This window comes from Heterodontus francisci, chromosome 5 (assembly GCF_036365525.1).
Source record: "Heterodontus francisci isolate sHetFra1 chromosome 5, sHetFra1.hap1, whole genome shotgun sequence".
NCBI lineage: Eukaryota > Metazoa > Chordata > Chondrichthyes > Heterodontiformes > Heterodontidae > Heterodontus > Heterodontus francisci.
The window spans coordinates 149,613,381-149,625,458 of record NC_090375.1 but is presented as its reverse complement, the minus strand read 5'-3'; the positions used below and the strand labels follow the sequence as shown (position 1 = coordinate 149,625,458).

Genomic DNA, 12,078 nt, shown 5'->3' with positions numbered 1-12,078 from the left:
ACGGGGCCTCAATTTACTGCCTCATCTAAAAGATGGCACTTTTGACAGTGCAGCACTCCATTGCAGTGTCAGCCTAGATTATGTGCTTATGCCTGGAGCAGGACTTGAATTCACAACTTTGATTCAATAGCGAGAGTGCAACCAACTGAGCCACGACTAATCCTACTTCAGTGCCTTAAAAATTGAAGGCCAGTAACATCTCACACCCATGCAAGATTAGAGTTTTCAGTCCATGCACAAAATAGATTTGGAGCAAAGCAATGTGCAATTCCACTAACTAAGATTTGACTACAAATACTATAGTTCAAATGCAATTTGAATCTGACGCCAAGTCAAGGGGATCTCCAGGCATCCAGCAGCAGTCATGCCATTAAGAAAGGTAAGTGTCCAATCACAAAAAAGAATACTCAGACAGCAAACTGCACCAATTATCCTTCATTTTTTATAAATTTCAGAGCTAAATATTGGCATATATACATTAGCTGAAATATAAAGATATTTAAAAACTTATGGAATCAATGGGAAAATTTGACATTGTGCAAATAAAATTTAGTTTTTCCAGGGCCAGAAGAGTTCCTCACCAGTAGTTATGATTTAGTATGCTGTTTAAAAACCCAATTGCACCTCTGTAATAAGGCGCGGCCTTTTCAGGGGTTTTTAAAACATTGATATTGTGGCACAAAAGAGGAAGTTCTGTCATTTCAGTGATTTCTAAAGATTGGCAACTTCAACATGAGACCCTGTGCAGGAGCAGGGAGCCACAGGCAAGCTACTTCTGGATTTCCATATTTAACTGCGCATGTTGTTGATGCCAGACGCTACTGTCGGTTTCACAGAAAAATGACAGCAAACACTGTTTCACCGGCACAACTGCAAAACCTGGGCCATAGAATCATGTTTTCAGGATTCCATGAAACAAACAGTTGCGTGTACTTTTTAATTTTTTTTTGATCCTGTTGTATATAATTATGTTTAATACTCTTTGTACTTGTTCAAACACACTTTGGGTTTTCCATTATATAGTTGAAAGTTCCTGTGTTGAACGACCCTTTTGTATCAACTCTTCTCAAACTGTAATCTCAATAATCCAGAAGTATGATGGCTCCATTCTGTGCTTCTACCCTTGCCAACAGTTTTATTCCCAAATTTGTTGGTTCCTCTGCTTTTGACTTCCAAGATCTCATAGTATCCTTTCCAGAGTCTCCACACTTTCTCATTCTATATTTTGTTAATCTCCTAGTCCACCTTTTCTTCCTTGGTGGTTTACTTGTACGTTATGTATATATCTCACACACCAAGAACAGCGATCCCACTTGCCCTTCCAATCAGCTCCTGTTGTCTTTACAGCAGTGCTTTCTAAAGTTACTGAAGCTGTTCAGTGAAATGGTCACCTTGAATGTTCTGGCCAAACCCATGATCCCCATTACCAGTTTTCAGTATGGTTCATTCTACTGGTGATCTTACTGCCCATTAGACCCCTTGAATTCCATTCAGAATTGAGAGTCCTTGGTTTTAAGACACCTCCAAAGCTTTTTGATAGGGTGTGATACTATCATACAGCCTCCCACCAAAGCCATGTGCACATTTAATTAGTTTTCACTTAAATCATTTGATCTGGTACTTGATGGCTCATCTTGTGGCTCTGGACCTCTCCCATTCCCTTCTCTTCATCAGCGACCTCTCCACTTACCATCCAACCCTATTCATTATTTGGCTGACTGTTGTACACACTCCAGATTCTATGATCTGAATGCACACCACCTCCAGTCTTCTCTCAGTAATATCATATCTTGATTTCATGCCATTCAGTACAGGGATTGAAACTCTGGTATCTTAAATTCCTGCCATGGTCAGTTTTTACAGGAAGGTATTTTGCAGTGTTTAAGTTGATCATTTAGATATTTTATTGATAGGATATTAAAAAAAGTGTTGCTGCATGGTAAATAGAAGTTTAACCTACAATACAAAATGCTGTAAAAATGTTATTTTATTTTTTAATGGTTCAACATACAATTAAAATGTTCTGTAGGTAAGGGCATCAGCCTTTAACACATGTGTTTTTCAGCTTCATACCACCATAATACCCAAGCTTCACATATACTGAGAGTCTAATGTTAGTGGTTAGAATCATTTTCTTATAATTCACACTGCCACACAAATTTCACAGCTATGCACTGCTCACACGAAATGTAAAAAAAAAAGTGTCCAAACTGCTTATGCCAAAACAAGGTTTATATATTTTGCAGCAACTCTTCATGGTATCCCTCAATTCTATACAGTGCAAATAACCCCTACTCAGAAATACACATTAAAAGTTTAAAACACATGACAAAAGGCAAACATCTAAATAAAAAAGGACAGAACAAATGTTATCTTATAGACTATACATTCTAGGTTCCCAGCACTCCAGATTTAGCGACATTGTCCTGACGTTCCTGGTTGAAAAGAATTCAACTACAGTTTTGTTAAGTCTGGTCTTGACTGCAATTCCTTTCTCAGTAAGCCTCAGCCAATAGAAGAGAGTAGATTGGCTGGGTGGTGGGGGCTTCTGAACTAAACAGTTCAATCTTTATTTTTCCACTTTCCCACCAATCTCTCCGCAGTACTAGGGACTGTAATATGAAGGACAATATATACATATTTTTTTTACAAAAATGAGATGTATAACTGCTATTTGAACCAAAATGCATAATTCTGAAGATGGTAGCCCCAAATATCAAGTCAACTGAATTGTGTTCTGGGCCATGAGGCCCCAAAATATGGCACATTTTACAGGATTAGTCAGAAGTTCTTTAGCAGTTATCCGCTGCATAATTCATTTGCCACACTCCTGATGGATGTAACCTGTAAAGATTTTAAATTAAGGCATTTTCAGATAAGTTTCTATTTACAAGTTTTACACTGCTTTTCTACAGTACAGCCCAGCTTGATTATATGCATGTGTATCTGCAATTGCGCATTAGTGCCTCATTTGAGAAGCCAGAATCTGCCTCAAAATGCCACTTAAAATTACGTTGATATGACAAGTACAGTGAAATCCACATACATGCAAGTCTAGCAAGTTAGATAACAGAAAACATTAAGAGTCCCAATTTGTCCCTGACTTTATACAGACATAATCAAACCGGTTACATCTAAGTAGCTCATGTTCATCCCAACTTAGCATAAATGACAGGATCCCCATGCTGTGACAGCACACCTTTTGTTTTCTCATTGATAGAGAGAAATTCATTTTAACCTAACTCGCTGTGCTGGAAACCCACAGAATCAGATGGAATGCTGGTTTCACACCTGCCCAATATTACTCTCCAGTGACTTCAACTGGGAGGCATGCAAAACAAATATCGCACCTGAATGGGCAGGCTAAGTTAAAACTGCCCCAAGAGTCTGTCTTGTATGGGTTGCCACAGCAGGTACAAGCTTCTCAAGAGGCTATCTATAGCAAGGAGCTCATTGAAATCAAACTCTAGAATGATCGAATTCCATTGGTGACTTAAAGGAGAAAACTAAATCAGTTCACTAGTGCAGATATAATATACAACTCTATTTGCAGTTTAAAAATTGGAGACCATAATTTGCCCAGCCATTTGCAACATTAAGCCTCCAAATCTTCTTTCTCAAGACCAAGATAGGTTTATTAAATTCCAGGGAGCTCAATAACTAGAAGTCAAGTGCTCAATCTAACAGCAAAACAAAAACATTGACTACTGCTTCAGTAACCCAATACTTAGTCTTAAGTGAAATTTCTCAAGAACACGAGAATGCCAGGTTATCTTCAATTAACCAGTACACACAAGTCACACTTTAACAGCATGTGTTCCTGTTAGTTAGGCTATTAATTATGGCAGGAAAATGAGTAATATCCCATTTATTATTGAGGAATTAGGCCCAATGATTTAAATGCCCCATGACTTTTACTCCTACTAGCAACATGTTTGGAATTGTTGTAGAATATTGTAGAAGGGAAAATAAATAACTCATGCATGTGCAAATTTTCCCCATTAATTTCAATATGCCAAGTGTCAAAGTGAGATACTGCGATATAAAGCTGCTGTGCACTCTACTGATGGAAGTATAATGAAGTCTAACCTGTATCATTAGAAACCCATAGCTCCAAATTAATGGTCTCAATGGGTTACTAGCATTGATAAAAGGCAAAACAAATGCCAAATAGCCAAAGTGGAGCCGCCAATAACCCAACTAAGCTCCTTTAGAAGAAAAGCACTTTGTTTCACAGGTTACGCCTTTTAATACTTAATGAAGCTTTTTAACCACCATGCAGCAAGTTTTGTCTCGCAACAGGTTAAAAGTGAATTTGAGTACAATTATTAACAGCAAGTGTTTTGGTTAGAAAATTCAACAGTGAAAAAAGTGTTACCAACTGAACTTACACGTAGTGTTTTTTTAAAAAAAAACAGCAAACAGATCTGGTAAGATCAAGTTCCGCTTAATACAAACTACTTCTCTCCCAAATGGCAGTACTTAAACCTTGGTTTTACCAGAAGAAATAAAAAACTACAGTATAGAATCTATAAAATGCAGATAGTTCAGACTCAAAATGTGATTTAACAAAGTGCTTCACCTTGTGAGAGAAGTGAGTCACCACTTTTCATTTTGTAACTAAATCATGACTGAAATGATTAACTGTCCCCACACAAGACCCACCCAAAGAAACCTTTCCAATGGTATTCTGCAAGAAAGAAATGAACCTGAAGCCCATATACCAATTGACACCGCACAAAAAAAAAGCAGCACTTCGGATTGCCAATAAACCTCCTGATCAATCGTGTCCTAAAGTTGGCTCCAATTCATGCTTTCGGAAACCTGAATATGTAAAACATTAGTGCACCTTCAATCACCCTGAAGGAACAGCGAATGAAATGAGATACTTAGTATGTTTAGACTTCTGAAATGGTTTAGTCTGCAGAGTTTATAAAATGCAACATCTTTCCCGGATCCTTTTAGCTATGCTTTTCCTTTTCTTCTTTCCGTTCTTCTCTTTACTATCTTCCATTTTTCTTGCACGTATTTCCCTCATCAAGTCAAAGAAAACCTTCAAGGAAAGAAATATTATAAGAGGGCTATACATTGCACGTAGGGGTCAACACAGATTGCCTAGACGTTGAAGTAGTGACTTTCATTTGCATTAAATTGGGGAAAATTTGACGGAGTCATGCACTGCTGAAGCAGAAATCATCTTTGACAATGTACCACATGGCACACATACCAGGAAGATTTATAGCTCAAACACAACATGCTATTTTCCACAACACTTTTGCTTGATAAGATTTAAAACACATATTTGGGCAGCATAGTGGGCATGTGTCAGGAGTCACATCCATGATTTTTCAGGTGGAAGGTTCAGATTCCAGGAGAACCATTGGAGAGGCATTGAACAAAGGCTCAGCATAAGGAGGGAGAAAAGCTGGCAGTTGAAACATCCCAGAACCATTTCCATTTAATCTTTATAAATGCAAATACTAGGAATTGAAAGCAAGTTCTGATGAAAGGTCACAGAACTGAAACGTTTACTCTGCATCTCTCTCTCGCAGTATTTTGCTTTTATTATCTGCAAATAATTGTGGGCAGCAAAACGGTCATCATTGCATTCAAGAACCAAAAGGTTTAAGGCACTAATATTCCATTTCAGCAGCATAACAGAACTTATTCTGTTAATAGGGAGCAGCAGATTGGTTAAATCCAATTTAGAAAAGGTACCATCCTATGCCCATTTTATTTTAGTTTTGCACAAAAAGTGGTACATTACTTCGGATCAGACTTTCATCGCATCCCAATGACACCATCTTACTGAAAAATCAATCAAAACCACTACTAATCTATGCAGACAATATATAAACGCGACATGAAATCCTGTGACATTGATCACAAGTCGTGGGAGTCAGTTGCCAGCGTTCGCCAGAGCTGGCGGGCAGCCATAAAGACGGGGCTAAAATGTGGCGAGTCGAAGAGACTTAGTAGTTGGCAGGAAAAAAGACAGAGGCGCAAGGGGAGAGCCAACTGTGCAACTGCCCCGACAAACAAATTTCTCTGCAGCACCTGTGGAAGAGCCTGTCACTCCAGAATTGGCCTTTATAGCCACTCCAGGCGCTGCTTCACAAACCACTGACCAACTCCAGGCGCATATCCATTGTCTCGAGATAAGGAGGCCCAAAAGAAAGAAAAAGAATATAAAAGGATTTTAATTCAAATATTTTCAAAAGGAAAAGCCACAACAATCTCAGACTCAAATTTGAAGGGATGCATATTCCAAACTGGGTGGTATGCAGCCAGCTGTCCATTATTCACAATCACCACCTGGGCACTCCATTCAACTAAAATGGGGATACCTTATCAACATTGGCTCTCGTTTTTGCAGATGTTTCTACGTAATTCACACTCCACTGGTCAGCTCTGCTCTTTGCTTCATCCACTGATACTTGTCGTTTGTCCTCCAAATCTGATTTATTGCCAACAAGCAGGAAGGGAACATTCTCGTCCTCTTTTACCCGGAGAATCTGTTCCCTGGAGAAAGAAAATCCTAAATTCAGTCTTTAAAATTCTGCACAGACCAAACCAAATAATTCATGGGAAAATGTGATGAAATAAGCTGTGGCATGGCTGCTTGTTGGGCAAAATGGTATTCAATAAACAGTTTGTTCATATCAATATTCTCAAAGTTGTGCTTTAACTGGAGGCCTGCAAAAGCACCCTGGTAATACAGTTACAAAATACAAATCAGTACATTCTAGGGGGAGAGATGTTTTCACGTACTGATTTTAAAAAAAAATGTAAACACAGCTGTGAAGCTGAAGCCTCTAAGCAAAATTGATGTGTTAACTGCAATCAGGATCTATTAGTTCAACCCGGACCTACTCAAACATCACTTGCATAAATACATCTACTAGAATACCATCGAAGCACAAGCTACAGCATCTAGTCAGTAGTGGACTAGCAAAGGAAATAGGATTACAATAGATCCAGTTGGAGAGTTACCACAGGCACGTGCTAAATTCTGCACTGTAACCAAAAATATTCTGTAAGCTAAAAAAGTCATGTCATTGTAGTAAAATGCACAGTTCACTGCAGAATGTATAATTAAAAAAAAGTCTTCCATTTCATTGAAGTGACAGTAGGATCACTGAAGTTAAGTAAATTTCTAACTTACATTAAGCCTTCCCATAATTTTGTTAGAAGCTGCACTGACATTAGATGTAGAGGTCTATAAACTGGTCTGCCCTACCCTCCTGCAAAAAGGATAACATGAATGCAGGTAACTGTCAGAAAAAAGTTGCGTCATAAAATATATATTGAACACATTAGATGACTTGTTCCCAAGTACAGTGAGAGGATACAACAGAATTGAAGCCATAATGATTAGGGTCAACTATCCATTTGGAACACAGTAGAAATGCCCTTAAAAATTCACCTACTATAACCTGCTCGACAGCAAGTTTATGGTTCAAATTCAGTACTTGAACAGAAGAACTGTACAAACAGGAGGATAACAGGATGTTGCAGCTATGAGACAGCCCTGTGTTATCACTGTCGGAAGTCTCAGACCAAAAGTAACTGGAAACCTTGAGAAAGCAAGTCCCCAACTCCATTTTACAGAAACTGTTGCTTACTGGTTATGCTACAGGGATTGAGAGTGGTGGTGAGAGAAGCAATAGGAGGGAATAACCTACTTGACCAGTCCTCACCAATCTACATATCACTGTTGTGTTTGTGGGAGTGACCACCACCACAGTTCTTGTGGAGACCAAGTTCCATCTTCACACTGAAAACATCCTCCATTGTGTTGTGTAGCACTAACACCGTGCAAAGCCATTTACAGATCTAGCCACTCCAAAATGGGCATCCATGAGAACTGGGGCCTCAGTAGCAGAATTGTATACCAGCAAAATCTGCAACTTCATGACCCTGCATAGTCCTTGCACCTCCATCACCAAGCCAGATGACAACCCTGGATTAAAGAGCATGCTAGCAGTTTCAGGCATACCTGAAGATGAGGTGCCAACCTGGTGAAGCAATACAAGCCGACATGCAGACTAAAGCAGAAGCAGCAGCATGCCACAGACGGAGCTAAACAATTCAAAGAACAAAGAACAGTACAGCACAGGAACAGGCCATTCGGCCCTCCAAGCCTGCGCAGATCTTGATGCCTGCCTAAACTAAAACCTTCTGCACTTCCAGGGTCCGTATCCCTCTATTCCCATCCTATTCATGTATTTGTCAAGATGCCTCTTAAACGTCTCTATGGTACCTGCTTCCACCACCTCCCCTGGCAACAAGTTCCAGGCACTCACCACCCTCTGTGTAAAGAACTTGCCTCGCACATCCCCTCTAAACTTTGCCCCTCTCACCTTAAACCTACGTCCCCTAGTAACTGACTCTTCCACCCTGGGAAAAAGCTTCTGACTATCCACTCTGTCCGTGCCGCTTATAACTTTGTAAACCTCTATCATGTCACCCCTCCACCTCCGTCGTTCCAGTGAAAACAATCCATGTTTATCCAACCTCTCCTCATAGCTAATGCCCTCCAGTCCAGGCAACATCCTGGTAAACCTCTTCTGTACCCTCTCCAAAGCCTCCACGTCCTTCTGGTAGTGTGGCGACCAGAATTGCACACAATATTCTAAGTGTGGCCTAACTAAGGTTCTGTGCAGCTGCAACATGACTTGCCTATTTTTATACTCTATGCCCCGACCGATGAAGGCAAGCATGCCGTATGCCTTCTTGACTACCTTATCCACCTGTGTTGCCACTTTCAGTGACCTGTGGACCTGTACGCCCAGATCTCTCTGCCTGTCAATACTCCTAAGGGTTCTGCCATTTACTGTATACTTCCCACTTGCATTAGACCTTCCAAAATGCATTACCTCACATTTGTCCGAATTAAACTCCATCCTCCATTTCTCCGCCCAAGTCTCCAACCGATCTATATCCTGCTGTATCCTCTGACAATCCTCATCACTGTCCGCAACTCCACCAACCTTTGTGTCTTCCGCAAACTTACTAATCAGACCAGCTACATTTTCCTCAAAATCATTTATATATGTACTACAAACAGCCAAGGTCCCATCACTGATCCCTGCGGAACACCACTAGTCACATCCCTCCATTCAGAAAAGCACCCTTCCACTGCTACCCTCTGTCTATGACCGAGCCAGTTCTGTATCCTTCTTGCCAGCTCCCCTCTGATCCCATGTGACTTCACCTTTTGTATCAGTCTGCCATGAGGGACCTTGTCAAAGGCTTTACTGAAGTCCATATAGATAACATCCACTGCCCTTCCTTCAGCAATCATCTTTGTCTCTTCCTCAAAAAACTCAATCAAATTAGTGAGACACAACCCTCCCCTTCACAAAACCATGCTGCCTCTCGCTAATAAGTCCATTTGTCTCCAAATTGGAGTAAATCCTGTCCCGAAGAATCCTCTCTAATAATTTCCCTACCACTGACGTAAGACTCACCGGCCTATAATTTCCTGGATTATCCTTGCTACCCTTCTTAAACAAAGGAACAACATTGGCTATTCTCCAGTCCTCTGGGACCTCACCTGTAGCCAATGAGGATGCAAAGATTTCTGTCAAGGCCCCAGCAATTTCTTCCCTTGCCTCCCTCAGTATTTTTGGTAGATCCCATCAGGCCCTAGGGACTTATCTACCTTAATGCTTTGCAAGACACCCAACACCACCTCCTTTTTGATAATGAGATGACTGAGACTATCTATACTCCCTTCCCTAGGCTCACCATCCACCAAGTCCTTCTCCTTGGTGAATACTGATGCAAAGTACTCATTTAGTACCTCGCCCAAGTCCTCTGGCTCCACACATAGATTCCCTTCTCTGTCCTTGAGTGGGCCAACCCTTTCCCTGGTTACCCTCTTGCTCTTTATATAGGTATAAAAAGCCTTGGGATTATCCTTAATCCTATTTGCCAATGACTTCTCATAACCCCTTTTAGCCCTCCTGACTCCTTGCTTAAGTTCCTTCCTACTGTCTTTCTATTCCTCAAGGGATTCGTCTGTTTCTAGCCTTCCAGCCCTTACGAACGCTTCCTTTTTCTTTTTGACGAGGCTCACAATATCCCGCGTTATCCAAGGTTCCCGAAACTTGTCAAACTTATCCTTCTTCCTCACAGGAACATGCTGGTTCTGGATTCTAATCAACTGACGTTTGAAAGACTCCCACATGTCAGATGTTGATTTACCCTCAAACAGCCACCCCCAATCTAAATTCTTCAGTTCCTGCCTAATATTGTTATAATTAGCCTTCTCCCAATTTAGCACCTTCACCCGAGGACTAGTCTTATCCTTATCCACAAGTACATTAAAACTTATGGAATTATGGTCACTGTTCCCGAAATGCTCCCCTACTGAAACTTCGACCACCTGGCCGGGCTCATTCCCCAATACCAGATCCAGTACGGCCCCATCCCTCGTTGGGCTATCTACGTATTGTTTCAAGAAGCCCTCCTGGATGCTCCTTACAAATTCTGCCCCATCCAAGCCCCTAGAACTAAGTGAGTCCCAGTCAATATAGGGGAAGTTAAAATCACCCACCACTACAACCCTGTTACCTTTACATCTTTCCAAAATCTGTCTACATATCTGCTCCTCTACCTCCCGCTGGCTGTTGGGAGGCCTGTAGTAAACCCCCAACATCGTGACTGCATCCTTCCTATTCCTGAGCTCCACCCATATTGCCTCGCTGCATGACCCCTCCGAGGTGTCCTCCCGCAGTACAGCTGTGATATTCTCCTTAACCAGCAATGCAACTCCCCCACCCCTTTTACATCCCCCTTTATCCCACCTGAAGCTTCTAAATCCTGGAACATTTAGCTGCCAATCCGGTCCTTCCCTCAACCAAGTCTCTGCAATAGCAACATCATCATAGTTCCAAGTACTAATCCAAGCTCTAAGTTCATCTGCCTTACCTGTTATACTTCTTGCATTGAAACAAATGCACTTCAGACCACCAGTCCCGCTGTTCTCCGCAACATCTCCCTGCCTGCTCTTCCTGTCAGTCTTACTGGCCTTATTTACTAGTTCCCCCTCATTTATTTCACTTGCTGTCCTACTGCTCTGGTTCCCACCCCCCTACCACTAGTTTAAACCCTCCCGAGTGACGCTAGCAAACCTCGCAGCCAGGATATTTGCGCCCCTCCAGTTTAGATGCAACCCGTCCTTCTTGTACAGGTCCCATCTGTCCCTGAAAAGATACCAATGGTCCAGATATCTGAAACCCTCCCTCCTACACCAGCTGTTCAGCCATGTGTTTAGCTGCACTATCTTCCTATTTCTAACCTCACTGGCACGTGGCACAGGGAGTAATCCCAAGATTACAACCCTAGAGGTCCTGTTTTTAAAAAAAAGTTTAGTTTAGTTTAGAGATACAGCACTAAACTTTCTACCTAACTCCCTAAACTCCCCCTGCAGGACCTCATCACTCTTCCTGCCTATGTTGTTGGTACCGATGTGTACCACAACCTCTGGCTGTTCACCCTCCCCCTTCAGAAAGCCCCCTGTCCGTTCAGAGACATCCTTGACCCTGGCACCAGGGAGGCAACATACCATCCTGGAGTCTCTTTCACGTCCACAGAAGCACCTATCTGTGCCCCTGACTATAGAGTCCCCTATAACTATTGCTCTTCTGCGCTTTGTCCCTCCCTGCTGAACAACAGTGCCAGCCGTGGTGCCACTGCTCTGGCTGCTGCTGTTTTCCCGATAGACCATCCCCCCCAACAGTATCCAAAACGGTATACTTGTTAGAGAGGGGGATAGCCACAGGGGATTCCTGCACTGACTGCCTGCCCCTTCTAGCGGTCACCCATCTATCTGCCTGCACCTTGGGTGTAACCACTTCTCTAAAACTCCTGTCTATGACGCTTTCTGCCACTTGCATGCTCCTAAGTGCACCCAGTTGCTGCTCCAACCGATCCATGCGGTCTGTGAGGAGCTGCAACTGGGTACACTTCCTGCAGACGTAGTCGTCCGGAACGCTGGAAGCGTCACGGACCTCCCACATCTCACAGGTGAAGCACTTCACCCCTCTGTCATTTCTAGCACTAATCAGT

The 12,078-nt window shown here is 42.0% G+C and overlaps 1 protein-coding gene across 4 annotated transcripts in view; it reads right to left on the bottom strand.

Annotated features, from left to right (window-relative positions):
- Positions 1-1,969: 1,969 nt before the first annotated feature.
- The window catches only part of LOC137370097 (ras-related protein Ral-A), a 74,883-nt gene continuing 64,774 nt past the window's right edge, over positions 1,970-12,078 (bottom strand). For all 4 annotated transcript variants that reach the window (XM_068032233.1, XM_068032232.1, XM_068032230.1 and 1 more), the window contains 2 exons: positions 6,348-6,522; positions 1,970-5,053 (listed from right to left, as the gene is read on the bottom strand). In XM_068032233.1, the coding sequence (XP_067888334.1) occupies positions 4,931-5,053; positions 6,348-6,522 (298 nt within the window). In that variant the 3' untranslated portion in view covers positions 1,970-4,930. The remainder of the gene's footprint in view (positions 5,054-6,347; positions 6,523-12,078) is intronic.